Source organism: Tenrec ecaudatus, chromosome 11, assembly GCF_050624435.1.
Source record: "Tenrec ecaudatus isolate mTenEca1 chromosome 11, mTenEca1.hap1, whole genome shotgun sequence".
NCBI lineage: Eukaryota > Metazoa > Chordata > Mammalia > Afrosoricida > Tenrecidae > Tenrec > Tenrec ecaudatus.
Window position 1 is genome coordinate 10,663,003 of NC_134540.1, and position 24,458 is coordinate 10,687,460.

The following is a 24,458-nucleotide window of genomic DNA, read 5'->3' on the forward strand; positions in this document are numbered from 1 at the left end:
TTCTCCAGTTAGACACTTTGCTGCTTTCCCTAATTTACTGATGTTACCGGGAGGGGCGCGAGGTTTCAAGGGTCTCTTCTCCATTCATGTCCCGCTTGCAAGCAAGTATTCAGATGAGGGACGGCATCCAGATCAGAGTCGGAAAAAGGTTTGAAGGGAACTAGTGAGTTTATTAAGCGGTGACTGTGGTAGGGAATTCTCCAGGGGCTGGAGTGAAGCTGAGAGTACCATGGGTGGGAATTCAAGTTTGAAATCTCACTAACAGTAGGCCCTCGGCAGTTAGCTGGGGCTTCCTAAGTAATCGCTCGCTTTCCATAGCATTACCACTCCCTTCTAGGTACTTGCATCTCATGCTGTGTCTTTGTCACCAAGCCCCCCAAAACAGTGGGTCAGCTTGACCATTGTGTGTGGGGGTCTGTGATTACCTTTCTCCACCCAACCCTTTCTGCTCTGCCCTTCACGGTCCTTTGGTCTGGGAAGCTAAGGGGACTGCCTAGCTGGCACTTAGTCTTAGATTTCTTTTGAGCAATTTACCTTCATAATGCCGCCTTCCTCAATCAGTCACATGCAATCACCCAAACCTGTACCGTGCTTTGTTTTCCTCTGAGCTACTTGAAAAACCAGTTGACATTGCGTTGATTCTGATTTGGGCAACGCCACCTGGGTTACCTGTGGGACTCCGCCCCATTGGTTTGCCAGTGGTTGATTTGGGGAAATAGATTGCCTGGGAGGCCTTTCTCACAAGCGCCCTTAAGGAATGCAATTGGTTATCGCCTGCCCCTTTCCCTGAGGGAAAGGACTCTTTCCATTGTTCATCCTCCATGAGAAAGCCCTGTACTTAGTAAGTGCCTAATTAGAGTTGCTGGATGATCTTCATACGTTCTCTAACCTCTTTGAACTTATTCTCTTGTAAAATCTCTAAGCCAAAGAAGGCGTCCTGGTGGCAATATGGGTTAACTAACACACGTGCAGCCGTTGGAACCCACCAGCTGCCCCTCAGGAGCAAGATGAGGCGGTCTTGCTCTTTAGCCATGGCACCAGGAGCGTTCCCTAAAGATTATCGCGCTGGAAATCCAAGGGAACTGTCTGACTGTGTTTAGTGAGAGAAAGAGTTGAACTTGGCCTTAGTTCTTGAAATATAGTCCTTGGAGCCTCCTGAATATTCCAAGGGTCTTTGTCTTCTGAAACCAACAGGCCCACTTGAGAATGTGTCCATGGATGGAGGCCGCACAGGCCAAACAGACTGGACGAACCCCAGGAAGGGAAGGGGTGTAAGTCCATCACACAGTGATGGATCCAGTCACGACTGTGTCCTGAAGCCGCCCTCAGCATGGCTATGCACTTGTTCCTGGAGGTGGCTCAGGGCGTCCAGCCTCTCCTCTCTCAGTTCTCGTCCCCATCCAAGAAAGAATTCAGAGGAAGCATAGCATTCAGACCAGAAGCGAGAGGTTTGAAAGGCACAGTGAGTTTGTTAAGGAGGTGCTTGATAGGAAATGGAGCCATGGTGGGTGGGCTGGATTTGGCATTCAGCTGCTCATCACAAGGTCAGCAGTTTGAAAGCACCAGCCAACCATGTCTTGGCAAGGATGAGACTTTTTATGCCTGGAGAATCTCTGAAACCCTCAGGGGTAGTAGGGTGGCTAGGAGTTGGAATCGCTCAATGGCAGTGAGTTTTGAGTTTGTTTGTTTTCTTTGTTTTTTTTAATTTTAGTTTTGATGTGAAATACCCCCCTGACTTGGGGGCCCTATAGAATTGTTAAATTTCTGAGGTGATATACCTCGGTTCTGTTTACAATGCTGAAAGAATTCCCGAAGCAGAAGCACATTTGTAAATCCAAGTGATTTCTATGAGGAAAAGGGAGGTTTCAGGTGTTCACAGGAAATCCCGAAAGAGCACCCTGAGAGACAGGCCTGAGAGGGAGCTCGGGCCCCAGGGCTCTTGCAGCACATGTGCAAGGGGGAGGAGGAAGGGTGCGGTGCCCAGGCACCCTCCAACCTGCAAGAGCACACCTGAACAAGAGAGGAGTCAAAGAGGCTTGGCCTTCCTATGGCAGGCTTTTATCTCCTCCAGCTGGGGAGGTGTGGTTGAAGGTATGGGCGGACCTCAGTGACTGAGTTGAAGCATACCTGGGTGATGTCATGTGACATCACCTAGGTGAACCTCCCCCTGGGTCTAGGGGTCTTATATCTAGCATGCTTAGTTTGGGTCTTTCCATAGGTGTCTAATTAGTGTGCCTGATTTCTTTCCAACCCCTTTGTTGTGGCCCTATCCAAGCATTGGGGAGACAACCCTCCTTCATCCCTATTTTGGCTACCTAAAAGAACGACCAGCCAGGTGTTTATTTAAAGTGATGATTGCAGACCACCCGCCATTGGCTGCCTTTATAGTGATTCATCTGCTATTGGCTGGCTTTCTCTAGGGGACCTCTTCTTCCCAAGTCCCTTAACTTCTGTGCCCGGTTGCCAGAAACCAAGGTTGCACTCAGCCTGGTGGGGGTGGTGTGAACATCCTATCCTGCCCACCCTCAGCCCCGCATGTCTCGATCTCTAAGACTGCACTTCATCCTCCTCGTACTGGGGGGCATAGGGGAAGTGTGCCTCATCTCTCTGTGTGTTAGAGTGCCTTCCGGTTGCCAATCCTTTGTTCTAACACAATAAAGTCCATCAAAGGCTTTGAGTATGGAAGTCTGTTGACGTCCTGGGTGGAGAAGGACAGCTATGCCCTTGTGAGAACTGTATGGCCCTGGGGACACTGAGCCTGAGCTAGGGCCCCATCTGGGAGTCTCTTTGTTTAAATCCTTTCTGGTTATAATAAATCAGTCGCTATCTGTACAGGTAATCGCTGTGAATTCTGTGAGCCATTTGTCAGTCTAAAGGACTGTCTCTTTTGCATTTGTATCTTCTATCCTTGCTCAGAGTGGCGAGGTCAGCAAAGGGACCAGCTTATCTACAGTGTAGGGAATCATGTGGCTTCGTAGACTAATTTGGGGAGAAGTGTGTCAATCCTTAATGTAATGTCTTTGCCCTTTAACCCTGTAAAGAGGTCTTGGTGCAGCAGATTTACCTAACATAATGCATCATTTGGTTTCTTGGCTGCTGCTTCCATGAGCGTTGATTGAAGATCTCAAAGTAAAATGAAAACTGATCATTTCCGTGCCTTCAGAGTGACTGGATTTCTTCTTTTAAACATCACTGTTTCTTGCTCATGTGCTCTGCCTTAAAGAGGTTGAATTTCACACCGTAGCTTGTGGTACAGCGACCCTGTGTACTCCTTCCATCGTCTTTTGAGGCTTCCTGCACTGCTTACTATTTTGTCCATAGAATCTTCCAATACTGCAACTTGAGGCTTGATGTTTTTCTTCCGTTCTTTCCCCTTCGAAGGGCCGAGTGTGTCTTCCCGGTTGGCTTTCTAACCCCGTGTCTTTGCGCATTGCATTGTGGTACTTCACTTTCTCCTCACCAGCTGCGCTTGACATTTCCTCCGCAGCGCTTCCATTGCTTTCCTTGTTCTACATTCCACATCAAGTTTCAGAGTTGCCTTTGACATTGCTTTGTTGTTGTTCGCTTGTTTTCTCTGTAAAGTTTACACCCTAGGAACCCCAATGAGGCAGTTCTATTGGGCCCTGTATGGTGCTTACTCTAATTTTTTGAATATTTGAGTGTTCCAAGAAAAAGCAAGCTTCAATTCTTCCTGTAGGTTTCTTGGTTGTTGTTTTTTAACTGTGACAAAAATATATGTGAAGAAAGCAGTTGCCAGTTGACCATTTCTTAGATGTCCAGTTCAATGACATGTCAGGGCCCTCATCTTGCGCAAGCTTTACGACTCTCTGTGTAAAAATCTCTCTGTTTCCATCACTCTTAGCAGAAATGCAGGGTCCTTTATGCAACAACTTCCCCTTTCCTTCTTCCTCCCCTCCCTAACCATGAATACACTCTGGTCTCCTGCATTGGCCTAGTTAAGTGAGATCATACCAGCTCTATCCAGTTGTGATTTATTTCCTGCAGCAGAATGTTTCCCAAGTTCATCCAATTCCTGACATGCATGAGGGCCGTATCACTCTCTGTGTCATAGTAATATTCCAGTTGATGTAGGTACCACCAGTGAAGGGTTTTCAGATGGTCTCCACCCACTGGCTAGCATGTATAGGGTTGCAATGACCACTGGTGTGCAAGAGTTTATTGGCATCTTTGCTTTCATTCCTTTGGGGGATAAGCCTAGGAGTAGAATTGTTGAGTCCATACAGTGATTCTGTGTGTATCCAGAAGGAGCCCTGGTGGCGTAGTGAATTAGTGTTGGGCTGCTAAAGCCACCAGCTACTCCGCAGGGCAGGTGTGAGGGTGTGGATGAGGCTTTTTGTTCCTATAAAGAAAGATTTACAGCCTCAGTTTTAAGTTTACCAGACAATAAAGAGCTGCCAAACTTTTTTCCATTGTGCCTGCCCTACTTAACAGCCCCACCAGCAGTGCACAGGGTCCCAATTTCTCCATGTCCTCGCTACCACTCCTTGCTTTCTGGTCCATGTCATTCTAATGGGGTGAAGTGTCTCTCATTGTGATTTGGGGTTGCATTGTCTTCATGGGTAATGACATTGAGTTTCTTTTCAAGCACCCATTGCTCATTTGTCTTCTTAGCTAAGAAGTTCTTTGTCTGTGTTTTGATTGCACTGTTTGTCTTTTTGTTGTTAGTTGTAGACAATCTTCGCATACTTTTTGTGTTAGTCCAGGTAGACTAGAGAAACAAATTCATAGAGACTCATATGTTAATAAGAAAGAGGTTTATATACAAGAGAAGTTAAATATTGAGGAAACATTCCAGCCCAGTCCAGTCCAAGCTCATAAGTCTGATATTAGGTCATACACCCGATACTAATCTATAAAGTTCTCTTCACACTCATGAAACACATGTAATGACGCCGAATACAGGACGATCACAGGCCAGTGGGTCGCAAGTCTTTGGATCCAGTGGTGTTGTAAGCATCTCAGTGTGGGCAGGGGTCTTCATGTGGCTCCTCCAGTTCGCAGGACTGCATCAGCGTAGGTCCTGTGGCTTCTCCTCAGGGATGGCTCCCTGGAAGTCAGCCTTGTGTCTTGTCAGTAGAGGGTCCCCAAGGGAGTCAGCAGACAGAGAGAGAGAGAGAGAGAGAGAGAGAGAGAGAGAGAGAGAGAGAGAGAGAGAGAGAGAGAGAGAGTCTTCTGCCTCCAAGGAGGAAATAATGGATTTCCCAGAATTCTCAGGAGAAGGCCACGGCCACACAGAGTCCTCATTGGTTATATCTTGATTGACAGCCAGACTCCACCCCTTCACTCGTAATCCTCTCAAATCAGCACCAGATTATATAACTACCACACTTTGTATACTGAATAATGAGCCCTTACCAATAGTATTTCAAAACATGCGGTCCCAAACTGCAGGTTGTTGCTTTACTTTGTTACACAAGCCCTTTGATTCACAGAAGTTTCCACTTTGATGAGGTCTGGCTGATGTTTCTTCTGTTGTTGATGCTTTTGTTGCCATATCCACGAACCCACTGTCAAAAACCGAGATCCTGAGACACTAACACTGCTGTTTCTAAGAATCTTATGATGTAGGTTTTCTGTTGCATTTGCTTACTCATCTTGTGTTACGGTTATATGTTGTGTGAGTTGTGGGTCAGCTTTATTCTTTTGCATGTGGAGATCTAACATCACTTATTGAACATACTGTTCTTTCCTTATGGAGGAGATTCAGCACATCTGTCAAAAATCATTTGACTAAAGATGGATGGGTTTATTTCTGGGCTCTAAATCCTATTCTATTAGTCTTTATGCCTGTATTAAGTTGTTTTAATTACAATTTTTTAAACTAAAGCTTTGTAGTATGTTTTCAAATTGAGAAATGTGAGTTTTTCTACTTATCGAGAGTACTTTGGCTACCCAGGACCTTTCTAATTCCATGTACTTTTGCAGGTTTCATTTCTTCCTTAAAGGAGGTTGTTTCGATGGGGATTGCATGAAGGCTGTCGATTGCTCTGGACAGTACTGGCATTTCGGAGTATTAGTAACTCTTCCAGACCATGAACACACAAGATCCTTCCTTCCCTTTGTTTAGATCTTTTACAATTTCTTTCAACAATGTTTTACAGTTTCAGTGTGAAAGTCTTTTACCATCATAGTTAAATTTATCCCTGTGTTTTTTATTCTGTTAAATTCTATTTAGAATTATTTACTTAATTTTTTTCAGATTGTTTATTGCTGGTATATAGAATTATGACTAATTTGTGTCTTGACCTTGTATTTTGATACTTTGTCAAACTCATTTATTAGTTCTAGTAGCTTCTGTGTAGATTTTTTTAGTTTCCTATATATAGAATCATTTTATCTGTGAAAAGGATAATTTTACTTCTCTCTTCCCATTTTGGATATTTTTATTTTCTTTTCTTGCTTAATTCTTATTAGTTCCTCAATTTTTTTTTTCCAAAGAGGGAAATACTATTGGTCCTGAGCATAGCTTTTGCAAACCGGATGGTAGTAAATCACAGACTAATTAAATAACTATGAATACTATAAAAGAGCATCTTTTTTGACTCTGTAAGTAACATTAAGGAAAGAGCTAAAGAAAATATCTCACAGGGTGAGGGAGGGGAAAAAGAGGAGCTGATACCAGGGCTTAAATAAAAAGTAAATGTTTAGAAAATGATGATGGCAACATATGTACAAATGTGCTTGATACAGTTGATGTACGGAATGTTATAAGAGTTGTAAGCTCCCCCAGTAAAATGATTTAACAAAGAAAGAAAATATCACAGCTAGAACATCAGTGAAACACTTAAAGATCTGGGAGAAATGTTAAATGTGATGATGTTAATGATAAAGAAGATTGAATTTTTTTGTTTTTTAATAAGAATGAATTTTAGCAATTTAGTGGGTTGAGATTTTTTGTGTGTTTACATTTTATCACTAAATTTTATTTTCTTGTAAAATGAAATTCAGATGAATACTCATCTGAAATAAAAGTTTATGTACAAAGTAGTTATGAAATTTATTTAATATTTATTTTGTTCTTTTTGTTCTAGTTACAATGTCTGGAAATGGAGAAAACGGTAAGGCACTTTTAATTTTAATTTATGTAGCTTATTTATGGTATCTTAATTGCCAGCCACTTTTCTTTTGTACCTATATGTTTTTTCAGGAAGAAAAATACTTTAAAAATCAAGTAATTAAAATAAGTAGTATTGGTTTTATTTTCATATATTCAGTACATTCACATCGTGGTATTTCTATAAATGGAAATAGCAGTTATTTTGGAATGTGAAACTTCTTTGTGTATGTTTATGCTCATGTTTCTGTTTTATGCTCTTCAGGATTTGGAGTGTTTTAAAATTAGTTCTAACTGGAAGCAATTGAGGACAGGATGATTTTACTCAGAAAAGCTTTTGTTTAAATGGAGTCTAATCACTTAGGCATTTATATTCTTCGACAATACCAATTTTGCTTCCCACTTTGTACCTGTGCGACAAAACATTTTACTAATTGTAGCATGAAATAAAATAGCAAGACTAGAAATTTGTAAGTTGAATTATTAGTGCCTTTCGGAAGGGAATTACCATTTTTATGACGATTTGTCAAAAAAGACTTATGATTGTAGGGAAACATTTCTCAAACTTTCTGTTCAATAAAAGAAAGTTCAGAAGTCCATTGACATCCTGTTTTAAAAATAAAATCTTGATCTTTCTATAAAAACCCAGAGAATTTCTAAAATAGCTGGAGATTATTTTCCCCAACAGTTTTATGGGTTTATAATTTGCATATCATACAATTCAGGAGTTCAGCGCATCAAGGAGAGTTGTACGCTCATCACCACCTTCACTGTTAGAACAGTTTCTTTTTTGTCGTGCTCATGGACATGAGCTTCTCATTTCCCCCCAACCTCCCCTGACATGTCCTTGTGAGGGTAGCCAGCCCCCCAACTAAACCCGGTCAGTAAGCGCAATTGCACAGCTTAGCTGTGTAAAGATTATAATAAAGTCATAGAGAATGAGAGCTTAATAAAGGAGTCAGACACATTTCCTGGTAGCATGCTCACCTGGATGGCCGTGATCTCAACAGCCAGGTCTGCGCACAGCACGGGCCGAGAGGGCAGGGAAGAGAGCCATCTATTGCTAACCAAGGCTTATATCTACTTAGGGGGCGTGATTACAGGTAACCACACATGTCACAGGAAGGGGCTGTACAATAAGCAATAGGAGGGGGATGAGTTAGGGGTGTGCACATGATAGGAAGGGGAGGGACTAAGGGTAGACATGTGACAAGATGGACGGACCCTAGATTCCTGATAGCGACCTAACCTGGTCACTCTTGAGTGGGCTTGACCTCCCTGGGCTCTCCTTCAGGGAAACAATCTACTAGTATCCTTATCAGAAAGGAGTGAACCCTACTCAGCGTGGGACAGACTATACAGTCTGATTGCTCTAGATGGCTGCTCTAATCCTTAGGGAGAATAACCTCTGACCTACTTTTCAGTGACCTCTAAGTGTAGTCATTTGCCATATGTAGCAAGCAGTTAAATTTGGCACATATTTGAAGGAAGATAACTTGGGAGAAATCTTTCTGTTTCTCACATTCCCCCAAGGAACCATTGATCCACTTACTGTCTATAGAGTTACCTGACATAGGAAGACAATTTTTAAAAAGCTAAAAACAATAACAAAGTAAAACATTAAAACCTCAGTTGAAAAGAAAGCAGAAAATACTAAAAACTAGAACAAATGTGAGTGGATCCTAAGGGAGATGAAGTGATAGGGTGCTGAATTTCAACCTGCCTGCTGCATCTGCAACCATCCACTTGCAGTGTGTTCTGCAGCATAGCAAGGCTCTCCACCTCACTTGTCCATAGTCAAAGGGGGCTCATCGGGGCCTTCTTCCACGTGTATTTCCCCTTCACTTTCTTTCTGAACCAGCTTTAAAATGGGCATCTGGACATTATTAATGAGTATTTTATCCCTATTGGAGATAATCAAGCATATAAATCTCAAGTGTGCCATAGAGTCTAATTTCCTAGTAACAGGATAAATGAAGACTCGACATTGGCAGGCTTCTTTTTTCTTTCCTTTAAATGAAAACTGTTTTTTTTAATATTGACAATGTAAATACAAGGAGCAAAGAATTACAAAAATCCTAGTAAAAGTCCTTTTACTTTATATCATGATCTCTTGCAAGTCTTACATGAAATATTGTTTGGCTTGTTTTTTGCTTGTTACAAGTATTTAGTACAGTTTTGGTTTTTGTAAATTATACCCAAACCAAACTCACAGCCATCGCGTCAGTTCCAACTCATAAGCGACTGTCAGACAGGGTAGAATTACCACAGTGGATTTCTGAAATGACAACTCTTCATGGGAGTCGAAAGTTTCATCCTCCTCTCTGATTGACTGCTGGATTCGAACTGTGAATTTTGTGTTTGGCAGCTCATTATGTATCCCATTATGCCACTAAGGCTCCTGTGTTGACTTATTAGTAATTTCCTCATTCATTTTTGAATTTATTTGCACAGTCTAGATTTTGTTTTTCAATATTACTTGTAACTAACCCATGATTTATAACATTTATCAAACACTCAAACTCACTGCCAGGAAGTCAGTGTCAACACATGGGACCCAATTAGCATGCATATGTGACCAGAAGTTTGCCTATTATCAAATAGATTAATGTAGTTAAAAAGCAGTATCTGTTCTATTACTCCTTACTCAATGTAGTATAATAATTAACCACCTGTTAAATATGACTTTTTCTGGCAATATACTTTGTATTGGACAGGGTTCTCTAGAGAGACAAACCAGATTGCTAGTAATTATATATAAATATATTTATAAAGATAGATATATAATTCAAGAAATAAACTGTTAAATTATATACAGATAGATAATACAAGAAATTAACAGTTAAATTATAAAGCAGTGAGACACTAGCAGTCCTTCAAGGCTTGAGAGCTGCCAGGTGCCAGTCCCCTTCTGTAGAGAGAGCTGGGCTATATATACCCAGGCAGCAAACAGCAAGGCAGGTCCCCAACTGTCATCAACTGTCAGTCCCCAGCTCCAGAGATGAACATTCCAATCGTGTGGGCTTAAAGGGACCTCAACTTACAGCGACACAGTCCACAGGCTAGGCATCCCACAGGTAGTGTACCCCTTTAAACTGAGGCACAGAACAACCAAGGCAAGGCTCACCGAGCCATTTATCCCTCTGCCCTTCAGTTAATCCTACTTCTGTTTATCGGCCAGGCTGGCACAATAAACTATAGCATACTTAGAGTTTCCCTTTCTTCTTTTGTTAACAGTTAAGATTTTTAAAAAACAAATAGCCATTTTGTTTTCTGTCTCCTGGAAAACAGAAATATACTAAAAATATATTTTGAAAAATAATTCTGAGTGTATTGTTTCACCTTAGTCATACGTAAATGATTAAGAGTGTAGAGAAGTTCAAGGTTATAGTTTATCCCATCGCTGTGCACGAGTGCATAGATGAGAGGTGACGCACTTGATCGGATCTGAAGGCCAAATAAGATTATAAGCAAGGAAATGAGCTGGGTGGTGATAACACTGTAGGGTCACCTCCCTGTTGCCATGGCAACAGGGGGAGCAGTGGAGACTGAGCCTCCAGCAGGCTTTGCCAAAGCAAGACAGAAGAAGGGAGAGGCTGCTGGGCTTATGTACCTTTTAGTGCTTTCTTATAGGCCATGTCTACTTTCCCCTTAACTCAGGAAGAAGGTACCGAAAGCCAAAAAGCACTCTCACTGTTGTCAGGTCAGTCCTGACTGGCACTGCCCCTGTGGTTTCCCAGGCTCTCCATCCTGACAGGAGCAGCCAGCCTCATCTTCCTCCCCAGAACAGCTGGAGGTTTCCAATTGCAGCCCTCGTGGTTAGCAGCCCCACTTTAATCTACTACGCCACCAAGGCACCTTAGAGGCACCAAGGAAATGGCTAGCAGACTCGACTTTAGATGCTGTTAGACCCTTTTCTGAGATTTGCCAGCAGCTGCCCCAGTGGAGAGGGAAAGACAGAGGCCCTTACACTCTCTAACCTAGGGCCCTCTACCTGGAGGATCCCCATGAGAAGTGTTCTGCTTCATTTCTGTGGGCTCTATCTGTTGAGAGATTCCGTGTGAACGAAAACCGAGAAAAATATTAAAATAGCTATGTAATAAAATGTTTAATAGCAACAGTCGCCACATGTTGACACCTAGCATTTTTCATGAAAAATAACGATCCTCCTTCCCCACCAAAAAAACTGTTTAGTGAGAAAAGTACCATTTTATATATCTCTTTTCTGTGAGGCTGAATAAAAGACAAGATTATCATATTTGCTTCCCACCTCAGTCATCTGTCCTCTGGGAACTCTACTGTCGACACTTCTGAGGGAATGAGAGGGGAAAAGAGAAATTCAGTCTTCATTTCATATAACAAGTGACCCTGAAAGGTTATGGGACCACCAGGAATCCCCAGACCTCACTTCAGTCATTACTTAACGTATTTCATAAGCATGAATTACCGAATGCTTCTGTGTTCTTTTCATTTGTATTGTATGCCAGGGGCACACAAATTGCTGTCCTGGTCACAGGGAAGGAGGCCTGGTGATGGAGTGGGTTGTGTGTTAGGCGTTGGACTGAAAACAGCAGGGTCAACAGTTCAAAGCCCACCAGCTGTTCTGCAGGAGAAGGAGAAGGTTGTCTTCCCCAGGAAGAGTTACAGTCTCAGGAACCCACAGGAGCAGCTCTGCCCTGCCCTAGAGGGTCACTATGTACCCAAATTGACTTGATAGTACGAAGTTTGGGATTTGGGTCTCAAGGAATAAAGACAAACACGTAAATAAACAAGATGTATGCTTTAAAAAGTGCAGAGGAGAAAGCAATACAGAAGAAGATTGATAAACGAGAAGTTCAGCGGACAAAGCACAGACTCCTGAGAACTAATCAAAGGAATGCCGTACAGACCCCACTGCTATCAGTGGACTGCTTACAGCTCAGAGGAGAACTGCACCATAGGCTTCCCAGGGCTGTCGTTTTCACAGAAGTAAGCTGCCCATCTTTCTCCTTTGGAGCGGCCGGTAGGTTTGAACCGCAGGCCTTTCTGGTTGGTTGGCCAGTGAGTGCTTAACCCACTGCACTGCAAAGGTTCCTCATAGAGACTGGGACTTGCAGTTTCTTGGCATCTGACATGAAGTTCCCTCCCACTGCACCCTGGCCCAAGAGTATGCTTTTCTGTGACCCCTAAATCCATTACAAACATAAAAAATAATGTGTTTTAAACTTAAAATTTTGTATTTTAAATGTACTTAGAAGCACCCATAATTCTACCATCTTCACTTTTACCTTTGGCCATAGACATTTCCAGATCCATCCAAGAGCCAACATTATTGGCAGGAGACCACGATCAACAACCCAACACCCTCAAACTCATTGTCATCAGGTCAATTCCCACCGTAGGTCTGGCTGTATCATGTGCATTGAAAGAAAAGAGCATAGGCAAAGTGCTAGTGAAGTCAGAGGTGACGTTTCCCAAGAGCTGGGTTCTGGGCGGGATTAGAGTTTTTAAGAAGGGCGGGTAGGCCTAAAGCAGCTTCTGGGGAAAAGAAGGTGGGGTTTCTACTAGCGGTGAATTACAAGAACTGAGTTTCCAGCTAGAGATGAGCCATCTGAGCTAATGAAGCCGGGAGATTCTGGGCTGGCCCAGTGCTGGACTTTATAGGGGAGGCCAGTTCTCCGTCATCTGAAAACCTTTCCTGGGTAATGGTGGCGACTGTGGGAAAGGAGGTAAGGTTTACGCAGACCTAGGAGTTGAATGTCTGGGTAAAGGACAGTGTGTCTTCTGTGACGTGTGCACGTGACTGTGCTGCTGGCAACTATACCTTGGGCACGTGAAATACCAGCAGGGCCTCTTCACTTTGGACTGATTTCAGTGAAGCTTACCGAGCAATGCAGACACAGATAAAAAGGCCTGGCGTCCTACTGCAGAAAATTAGACATGAGAACCCTATTTATAACAGCAGCGCATTATCCAGTGTGGTGTTAGCACGTGAGACCCCGCTGGAAGGTTCTCAGAATATGACTTAGGAGCCGCAACAGTGGGTTTACGCATGTCAGGGCATGGAGAAGATGGATGCAGGACCGGGACAGGTCAGTCTCTTCTTCAGACACATACGGCCGCAGTGAGTTGGGGCCAACTCAGTGTCAGCTAGCAACATGGGACCTGTGTGTGATCAGAGGTCAAGGAGGAATCAAGGATGATAAGGAACCCTTTGAGTGGGCCCTGTGTTTCGCAGGGAGGCTGCTGACAGCATGGTAAAGAACCGATTTTGAGAAACCCAGAATTTTCAACGGAAGAGAACAGGGCAGAAGTTGCCTCACACGAGGAAGTTGTGGCTAGCATTTTATCAGTTCCTGGCTCAGAAGGGGAGGGTGTGACCATCAAGTGGTTGGCTAAAGAAGTAAAGGAAGATGCAGTTTTAAGTATGACATGGCACAAGAAGCTTGGATTTTGCTACCAATCAGATGTAGGTTTGAATCCTGGCTCCACATTTTGTGCTAAGTGGTCTTGGGCAAGACAATGCATTCTCTGAGCTGGTGTTTTCACACATGCAAGCTGAAAGGATACCTAACAGGATCGTTTGGAGATGGGTTTTGAAACAAGGAAGGAATTTGTCCAGTCCGGCAAAGGCGGGAATAGTGATTGCGTTCTGTTGTTGCTAGTTGTGTTAGTCGAGTGGACGTTGACTCAGCAGAAGTACATATCCTCACACTACGAAGTGCTGCCCAGGGACAGAGAGGTTGTGTTTGTTGCTAGGTGACCCTAAGTCAGTGGTGACTCCTAGTGACCCTGTGCACAACAGAATGATACTCCACCCGGTGCTGCACCATCCTCACCGTTGTTCCTATGACTGAACCCAGTCCTGCAGCTACAGTCAGCTCTCAGAATAGTAATAACGAGCTGGCTCATGGCCACTTCTATGGGGTTGCCAAAGCGGCAAGTCCTTATTGGAGCAGACAGCCTCATCTTTCTCCTTCAGAGTGGCTGCTGGGTTTAAACTGTCTACTTGTGATTAGCAGTCCAATGCTCACCAGACCCGGCCACCTGTGAAGTTCCATAGTTTTAGAACACATTAGTCTTGCCGATGGAGTTAGCTACCAGAAATTTCAGACCCAAGGGGAAAGGGAAATTACAAGGGGGTACCAAAAAAGGCTAGAATATTTTTTTCAAAGCTATGTATTCACAATTTTTTATTTTTTTTTACAAAACAACCTTATTACCTTCAAAGAGTACCTTCCCTTACACTTAATCCATTTGTCAAGTCTGCGATTCCATTCTTGGACACATTTACCGCTCTCATTTTTGTTTTTTTTTAAGCCAGTCAAACTCAGCAGTGGGGAGTTTGTATACCAACTTTAGTGACACTAATGTTAATAAGTTCTGATAGATAACCCACTACCATCGGACCAGCCTTGGACACATTTTTCAAACTCATCTGTTTAGATGGCTCACAGAACCTCCCTCATTTTTTTCTCCACCTCTTCTACATCTTCAAATAGCTGTCCTTTCATGTCCCTCTTCATTCAAAGAAGCAAAAAGAAGTCACATGGAGCGAGGCCAGCAGAGTAAGGTGTGTGGGACAAGATAGGCATGCTGTTTTTGGTCCAGAAAGGGCACACTGAGATGGCTTTGTGAGCAGGTGCATTGTCGTGGTGGCAAAACCAGTTCCCTGTCTGCCACAAATCAGGCCATTTTTGTCGCACACTGTTACGCTATCTTTTCAGAACCTCGAAATAGAAAACTTGATTAACAGTCTAGCCTGGTTGAACAAAATCCAAATGCCTTATTTGTCACCATTTTTGCCCTTTTGGGAAGTTGATGGACATCCAGAACAAGGTGTGTCAATGAACATTTCACCTTTTTTGAAATGAGAAAACCACTCGTACACTTGAGTTTTCCACATAGCACTGTCCTTGTAAGCTGTGTTCAGCATCACAACACTTTCTGCAGCATTTTTCCCTGAGCAGGAAACAAAATTTTACAGCCACAGGCTGTTCTCTAATTTGGCCATCACAAAAAATGAGGTTTGAATGAAACTGATTTTATTTAAAAAATTCACTGTGACCAGAGAGAACCTTTCCAGGTGACACCACTGGGTGCACTAACCTAGAGCAAGTTGCTCGGTGCTCCCCTAGCAGGAAAAATTTGTACTACTAAAGCTCTGCTCTGCCCAGCACAATTCCGGTTCTTTTTGGGTACCCCCTCGCATATGCAGTACAATTACATTGGCTATCACAACGCATTAAAAGTAAGAGAGCCTGGAGAGAAAGGCGCCCCATTGATTGCAGCAATCCAAAGGAGACATGTGAGGATGGACGAACTATTGCCCTGGCAATGAGAATGATGAGCTCATTTCCAAAGAAGTCTTAAGAGAGAAAATCGGCAGTGCGAGGACTTGGTACGTACGGGTTTAGATGTGAAGCCTGAGGAGAGTCGCCTGGATCAGATGTGTGGATGGTGGTTGTGCTCTCGGAGGAAAGGGAAGACTTTGGGGCTTGCATGGAACCTCCCAAAGGAAAATGGGTCCAACCAAAAAGTATCCATTTTATCGCATTATATTAAAGGAACAGCTTTAAACTAAACGTCTAAGGAAAAATAATCTCAGCCCAAAGACAATACTTTGAATTGAACATTATTTGATATGTATATATTAGCTTTGTACATGTACTTAATACACCAACCATGCATGACACACTTAATGTTTTACTGCAAGCCAGTGAACACTTGGACAGACTTTAAATTTGGAATGCACAAAAAGAAACAAATTTTGGCAAGAGGAAATTAAGATGTTCCAAGAGTATTAATGGTAACAGCCAATGTTTGTTGAGCATTATTATATAGCAGGTATCCTGGTGGCGTAATGTTTACACGTTGGACTGTTATCCAGAAGTTCAGCAGTTCGAAAGCACCAGCCACTCTTTGGGCAAAAGACAAGGCTTTCAACTCCCATAAAGAGTTATAGTCTTGGAAACTCATGGGGCAATTCTACCCTGCCTCATAGGGTGGCGACTATGAGTTGGCATCAACTCTATGGCAGTGAGTTGGGTTTTCATTTGTTATGTAGCAGATAGTGTTCTCAATGTTTTGCAGGCATTGGTGCATCAGTATTACGCATCAAGGAGTTCTGGTGGTGTAGTGAGTTAAGCTTTGGGCTTCTAACCACAAGGTCAGCAGTTCAAAACCACCAGCCACTAGTAGGGAGACTATATTCCCTTAAAAAGTTGCAACCTCAGAAACCCACAAGAGATACTTACCTGGCAGGGGAGATACCATGATCAGAGGCGAGGCTCACCCATTGCACTCCGGTGTGCTGACCCCTGCGATTTCCCCAAATGTGGGAAACTTGTCTGCATAATTTGTAGTAGTGGGGGACTATGTTCACACTCTCCCCTGGCCAGGGTGGGGGGACGGAGGAACTCCACAAGAGCAGTTCTACCCTGCCTTACAGGCTTGCTGTGAGTCAGAAGCGCCTTGATGGCAATGTGATTAAGCAGCTACTCTTAACTAAGTAAGAGTTTTGGTTGACGTGGAAGCAAATTATTAGCGGAGCACAATATAAAAGGGTAATGAATTCTCACAGTAATGGAGAAAGCCATCATGGAAGAAGTAAATTTTGAGCTGAAAACTTTAAAATTAAATCTGATTTCCAGTGTGTATGTTTGCTTCTATTTCTCTCCATGGGTGTGTTTAGTTCTTGTTTCATCTGGCAACCAGACCACTTTTTCCACGGAGAGAAGCCACATGACAGGACCTATCCATGGTGAAAGAAAGAGGTTGCAGTGTTACCGTATATTAATCCTCTAAGGCAGTGGTTCTCAAGCTTCCTAAGCCACGACCCTTTTATAACCCTTTATAGTTGGTCACCCCCAATTATAAAGTTATTTTCGTTGCTACTTCATCACTGTCAGTTTGCTACTGTTATGAATCAGGCGACCCCTGTGAAAGGGTCATTTGACCTCCGAAGGGGTTTCGACCCACAGGTTGAGAACTGCTGCTCTAGAGAAACAGGACAGGAATTCAAAGTGTTGGGTGAGAAAATTGTATGCATTGACCTATGTTGAAAAAGAGGGTAACACTTTAGAACACCTTTTTTAAAAACAGGAAATGAGCTTTTTCAGACCACTCGTTATTCCTGGCTGTGGTGACTTCGATCGTTGTTTGGCTCACAGTGATGAAATCTGTCCTTGGTAATATTAAGGCATATTTAAAATCTGGCATTTAGGAAGACCTCGAGATTTAAAAATGTAAAGGCACTGCTTTAACTTTAAGAAGCTCTAGCAACTTAATGCAGTTCAAACTCGGGTCAGGTAGCACCTGTACTTATAAACCAGGCCGATGGTCCTTATGTGCAGAAAGAGGATATTTCTTCATGTTACTGATGGTGCATCACACAGATGAAGGAGTGTGTCTATTTGATGCTTTCCAGTGGTTTTAATGAAATTAAGTTGCCTGAATGTATTTATTGTGTTTTAATGTACTGCTTTTTGCTGTGTTCGCCAAGATCCAATGAAATGTTGTTTGTTTTTATTTACCAGGAAAGGCCGTTGTGTACCTTGTGGCTTTCCATATGTTCTTTGTTATGTTTGTATGGTCCTATTGGATGACAATTTTCACATCTCCCGCTTCCCCCTCCAAAGAGGTAAATTGAATGTTGGTAAATTGCCAAATGCTGTAGCTGACTATGGAACTGCCTTTTCCCCCTGTGTCCCCTTTGTTACCACTTGCCATCATATCATGCCTTTGTTTCCATTCATGAAATGCCTCCTCCCCATTAGTGGCTTTCAGCTCCAGCCCCGCTGATGCCGTTGAATTGATCCGCATGCCCAACACTGAGCTCCCTCCCGGGTGCTGTACTGCCAGGCTGTGCTTTCTTAATGACATCTTTATAGCCCTGCAGCAAAGAGCCGGATGGAACAGAACGGAGTGACGAAAGTAGACTGAAATTTCCACATGTTTCCTCAGACCCCATACAGATAGGTGCAGCCGAGGCAGGGTGCTTTACTTGTGGGAAACACAGGTCTTTAGAGAAGAATGTGGGCAAAATTTGAAGACCAATCATTCTCTTAGCTTGACATAGCAGACCTCACCTAAAATCTGGTGTGGCACAAAGGTCGAGAACATAGTCTCAAGAGATAGGATTGCCCCTTGAGTGTTGCATTTTGCTCTAATATAGTACTCCTCTCTCCAAACCTCAGTGTTCTTAGAAAATGTTTGTGGAAAAAAATGAGATTTGCTGACCTTAATCTTTGATCCTAAAGTGCTCAGCTGCTCCCAGTAAGTTTGGTGGTTCTAAACCTCAAGTCACTTCACAGACATCTGGCCATCTACTTCCATAAAGGTTTTTTTTCCCGCCTAGTTTTTTATTGTGAATTGAATGAAAGTTTCAGAGCAAATCAGTTTTCCATCCATACAGTTTGTTCCATGTCCTTAACTGCAACCCCCATACTGTGGTATCACTTATCCCTCCTCCTCCCTGTTTCTCGATGCCATTTCTCCTCCTTTCCTAACCATCTGAATCTTCTCCTGAGGTAAATGCTGATCTCCCCCCCCCCCCCGCCCCCAAGCCTCAAATGGTTGACGATTCTAAATTGTATGGACCTTCAAGTGTTATTGTTATAGGCCTGTCAGTTGGCTGAAAATTCAGCCATGGGGTGGGGGGCGGGTGTAAGTGAGGGGGGACAATTGTGTTTCATGTCTGAAGAGTGACTGAGGGCCATGGTCTCTGGGGAAGATGACCAGGATTGGAAGCCAGCTCTACTCTGCCCTAGGGACACATTAGATGCTGCTTGATGCTGCTGAGATAATGATTTATCTTCATAGTAAACTCATTCAAAGGTGTAGACCAGATTACTTGAAAATACAACTATTTAACTTTGTAATGAAAATACACTGAAGTGACTTTCACACACTGAACACACCCTGTGTAAGCAGCACCCAGTTCAAGAAATAGGACAGGACTTGGACCCAGTAAGCCCCTTCCTTACCCACTGCTCCGTCTCCCATAGCATACTCTGCTTTTCTGCCAGATCCTATCAATCCTTGCAGTGGTCACGCACAACTCATAGACAGTGCTCGTGAGTGTGGGTTTTACTATGGAAGTTAACAGGATACACTTCAGGGGAGAAATGCTCAGGATGCAGTTGTTCAGTCAAGACATGCTACACAGTAGCTTTTAGGGCTGCTAATAAGTGCCCAAAGGACATGCCATTTCACCGGAGCCCAACCTGAAGACACCCAACTCCCCAAATTAAGCGCTCAGAGGCACCCCTCTCCATACCATAAGCCAGCCTCCTGCCCCAACGCACTCCACCCAATTCTGTGGGCTGGAAAATCCACCTCTCTGGCTCCTGCTTCTGTCATTCCTGCTCCCCTGCCACTCCTCATGCCACAGCTATCTTCCTGGATCAAGGAGGTTCACTGCGCAGGGACTTCAGGGTCCAGAAGACTCACTCAATCCACCACTTGCTGGTAGTGAGTTTCCAGCCTCCTGTTCCTGCGAGGAGTCGCGTTTTAGCCAGGGGTCCTCAAACTTTTAAAACAGGGCTAGTTCACTGTACCTCAGACCATTGGAGGGCCGGACTATAGTTTAAAAAAAATATGAACAAATTCCTATGCACACTGGATGAGTCGGCTGTTAAGCAGGACAGGCAGCGGTGGCAAAAACATCCAGCGGGGTAGATAAATGTCCTGGGCGGGCCGCATGCGGCCCACGGGCTGTAGTTTGAGAACCCCTGTGTTAGACCCAGCAGGATGGCGAACCGTCACAGCTGTATCATGATACAATCAGAACCATCGAGGGCAGCAAGCGTTGTTTGATAGGAGGAACAAAGTCCCGAGGCTGGAAGAACCGTATTAAATAATTGAAAGCATCGCACGTGCCTTAAGAAACCACTGTCCTGCTTTCCAGCAGCATAGATGCCTCCTGCTCGTTTCACACTGCATAGATGGGTCGCACATCCGCAGGCCTGTGTCCCTGGCTTCTCCAGTAGTGCTCTATTGGTGAGAGTCACCGACATTGTTGCAGGTGACCTGATTGGTTAATTATATGGGCACCTGTTGCCGGGCTGCTGCAAACGTTTTAGGGTGTATCTTTGGGGCAGCATATATGTGTACTTCTTTTGGGTAAATCCCAAAGTGAGGTGACTGGATTGCATATTACATGCATGGTCAGCATTAGGAGTTGATCCCCAACTGCCTAGGCATTTTCTCTATTGGGTGCTTATGTTTTCAGGGGTAAATAAACTAAACCGTAAGACAAGATAATGCTGCTTCACATCATCTGTAGACACTTGGTAATTGGCCTTAAAGTGATGGTACAAACTGTGCGCCATGTCTTAATCTCAACATTGACCCAGACCAGACACAGCTTCAGACCATGGGATTTTTATTCTCTGCTATAAACCTGGCTGAGACTGGTTCCTGTCCAGAGTGACTTAGGAGGCTCTTAGAAACAGAGCAGGCCACCTTTCAAAGCAAGGGCATCTCTCTGACTTGGCAGTATTCTGGCAGCATGTGGCTGTGTCAGAAATGCTGCAGTGATGACCTCTGCCTGTGCTAGGTTAGGTTAGGGAAGGGATTTTGGCAGTCACTCCCAGGCTCAGGATGTCAGACTTTCCTAGCTACTTTCCGGCCATTCCTTTGGCCATGGTGCTCCTTGGCCCGTTGGGGATTTCTTGGGCTGTCAGGATCCGCTTGTGGGAGCCAAAGCTATAAGCTAGGTAATCCAGATAGGTCTCTCTCTAAATTGAAGCTTGATAGAAGATAGAGCCCCCTGTTAGGTGAAAAGGGACATAAGCCTCAGCAGTCCTCAAACTGCTAGGGGAGCCTTGAAAGGCAAACTTGAGAGAACATTTCAAAGATTGAGCCGGAGGCAGGCCCACTGTCAAGAACAAATACTCAGAAATGGGACTAGACACAGCTCTCAGGTGAAATCTCTCCCTGGAAAAGGAGACTTCACTTGCCTAGAGAATCCTGGACAAGTCCAGAAATAGTCAGTCTATCGGCTAGCATTTTTAAAAAGTTAAAACCAAGTAGTAAAAGAATATCCCATTGAATTTCTTGTTCTCATGAACTCTAGGCTTGCTGGGAGCCATGGGGACTAGATGAACCCCAGAAATGCTTGTCCTGAGATCACCTTTAAAGCTTAACCCAAAGCTATCTCCCACAGTTTTCTCAAAACTAAACTAGCTTTGAGAAGTTCAGCTAAACTAGTTTTATTTTTTAAAGTCTGTTTTGAACGTAACTTTTTTTTTTTTTTTAAAGAACCATCTGTATGTGATCTGAGTGACAAGGGCAACACTAAAAACTCCTTAGGAGTTAGAGGGCAGTGGGCTTATGTGAAAGCGGGAGGAACAACTCACGGCAGGAGGGGAAGAGATGGCACGGAACCACCTGTCACTGAATTAGACACTTCTCAATGGGTACCTGCTTTGCTGAGTAGAATGGGACATAACCTCAGCAGTCCTACTGCTGAGTAGACTCCTTTCTACTCCCATTGAGTAGAAACTTCTCAGTGGGCACCTGCTTTGCTGAATGCATGTATAAAAACAACAACATAAAAAGCTTTTAAATAGGAAACCTGTTGACTTCATGGAAACATTTGACCATGAAATAGCTGGATTCCATGCTTGGGATTTTATCCTCTTACCCAGAAGGATGTGAACCTTTGGAATCCTTTAAAACAGGGGTCCTCAAACTTTAAATAGGGGGCCAATTCACTGTCCCTCAGACCCGTTGGAGGTCCGGATTATAGTTTTTAAAAACACTATGAACAAATTCCTATGCACACTGCACGTATCTTATTTTGAAGTAAAAAAACACAAACTGGGCAAAAACACCCGACGGGCCGGGTGAATGTCCTTGATGGGCCGCATGTGGCCCGCAGGCCGTAGTTTGAGGACCCCCTGCTTTAACAGTTAAAACTTTCTTGACAGTAATCCCCCAGCACCACAACTTTAACTAATAGTAAGTCATGGTGAAATTAGTCTTACTATGAGGTAAGACAAAGAGTCAAAGCTTGTTAGCCCATGATGTTTGCCATTGCCAGTGGGATGCAAAGCAAATATTTTTCACCTGTGGAAGGCATGAAATTTTATTAAATTGTGTGTGATTTTACTTGAAATTAAGTTGAAACAAGTTTGCCTTCATGTAGCAAAATATCTTGGGTAGTTTGGTTTTGTTTGAGATAAAACTTTCTCTGTATGTTAGTAACCTCATGGGATTAAAAAATGTACTATTTCTCTGTTTATAGTTCTACCTATCCAATTCTGAAAAAGAACGTTATGAAAAGGAATTCAGCCAAGAAAGACAACAGGAAATTTTGAGGAGAGCAGCCAGGGACTTGCCAATCTATACCACATCAGCTTCAAGAAGTAAGAACAACACATCTTAGCTTTACTTTCTAATGATTTCATAAAATACTAGAAGATTTTAAAATGTTCACAGGAAAATGGGGTTAAAATGGGATTTTTATGTGAAGTTGTTGAAAATGCTTTGGCTTTTCATTTCTGCCATGATATTGACTCTGAAATGGATCTGACGGTCGCTACAAGTAACATCTTTGTGAACAAAATTTTCCCCTGCATCTTTTCTGGAATTTCAGATACAGGTACATAAAATACGAGGATAAGTAAAAAAGTGTGATGAAACCATAGGAACCTTTGGGAAACAATATCACAATGGTCAAGTTATTTATTTCTTGACATATTCTCTGCCTAAGTCTATTCCAGATGTGGTGGGATATATACATATATTTTTTTTAATTGGGGGTCATACAGCTCTTAATCACAATCCATCCATCCATCCATTGTGTCAAGCACATTTGTACATTTGTTGCCATCATCATTTACAAAACTTTCTTTCTACTTGAGCCTTGGTATCAGCTCACTTTCTTCCCTCTCTTCTTCCTCTTTGCTCCCTCATGAGCCCTTGATAATTTATAAATTATTATTATTTTGAGAGATGTTCTTAAGGGGCTCACAGCAACCAGAGTCTCTTTTTCTGTATACTCTTTATTTTTAAAAGACTCATCCTTTATTGATAAATCCTTTGAGTATTATTCTTCATAAACCATCATTTGGAAAACCTGGTTTGAATGTGGATATATTAAGTCATCAGAGTGATAAAAAAATACCCACCCTCCCCCCAGAAGAATTCACTTCAGAAGTCAGCACCAAAGCTATAGCTCAAGGAGAGGGACATGTCTGATCAGGGCACACAAATGAAGACTTATTATGATAGTGGGACAAGAGGAAAATAAAAGGAAATAGAGGAAAGAACTAGGAAGCAAAGGGTATTTTAGAGGTATAAATACAAGCATGTACATATGTAAATATATTTTTATATGAGATGGGAAAATGGATCTATGTACATATAGTTATGGGTTTAGTGCTAAGGTAGCAGATGGACATTGAGCTTCTACTCAAGTACTCCCTCAATGAAAAAACACTTTGTTCTGTTAACCTCGCATTCCATGATGCTCACCTTCCCAACACAATCTCCGAAGGCAGAGTGGGTGCATAAGCAAATGTGGTGAAGAAAGCTGATGGTGACCGGCAATCAAAAGCTATAGCATCTGGGTTCTTAAAGGCTTGAGGATGGACAAGCAGCCATCTAGTTGAGAAGCAACAAAAGCCACGTGGAAGAAGCACACCAGCCAATGTGATCACGAGGTATTGATAGGATCAGGTATCAGACATCAATGACCCAGAAGAAAAAATCATAATCACTGTGAATGAGGGGAAGTGTGGAGTAGAGACCCAGAGCCCATCTGTAGGCAAATGGACATCCCCCTACAGAATGGTCGTGGGGAGGAGACGAGCCAGTCAGGGTGCAGTGTAGCAACTCTAGTTTTTTAATGCTCCTCCTTACACACACACTATCATAATCCCAATTCTATCTTACAAATCTGGCTAGACTAGAGTATGTACACTGGTACAGATAAGAGCTGGAAACAGGGAATCCAGGACAGATAAACCCCCTCAGGACCAATATTGAGAGTAGCCATACCAGGAGGGAAAGGTGGGGGAAGACAGGGGGAACTGATTACAATGATCTATATATGACCCCTCTCTCAGGGTGACGGACAACAGAAAAGTGGGTGAAGGGAGACATCGGACAGTGTAGGACATGAGAAAATAATAATTCATAAATTATCACAGGTTCAGGATGGGAGGGAGGGAGGGGAGGGGGGAGAGGGGAAAAAGATTAGAAGTTGATACCAAGGGCTCAAGTAGAAAGAAAATGTTTTGAGAATGATGATGGCAACAACTGTACAAATATGCATGACACAGTGGTTGAATGTATGGATTTTGATGAGTTGTATGAGCCCCCAATAAAATGATTTTTTTAATTGTACGGAAGGAGGACAGTGTTCACTTAGTAGGAAGAGAAGCCGTGGACA

The 24,458-nt window shown here is 43.1% G+C and overlaps 1 protein-coding gene and 1 pseudogene across 2 annotated transcripts in view; both read left to right on the plus strand.

The window, feature by feature from the left end:
- Nucleotides 1-24,458, plus strand: part of ZDHHC20 (zDHHC palmitoyltransferase 20) — a 61,670-nt gene that overhangs the window by 16,707 nt on the left and 20,505 nt on the right. For both annotated transcript variants that reach the window (XM_075562830.1, XM_075562829.1), the window contains exons 2-4: nucleotides 7,053-7,079; nucleotides 17,593-17,696; nucleotides 22,308-22,428. In XM_075562830.1, coding sequence (XP_075418945.1) covers nucleotides 7,053-7,079; nucleotides 17,593-17,696; nucleotides 22,308-22,428 — 252 coding nt within the window. The remainder of the gene's footprint in view (nucleotides 1-7,052; nucleotides 7,080-17,592; nucleotides 17,697-22,307; nucleotides 22,429-24,458) is intronic.
- Nucleotides 16,304-16,450, plus strand: LOC142461830 (U1 spliceosomal RNA; annotated as a pseudogene).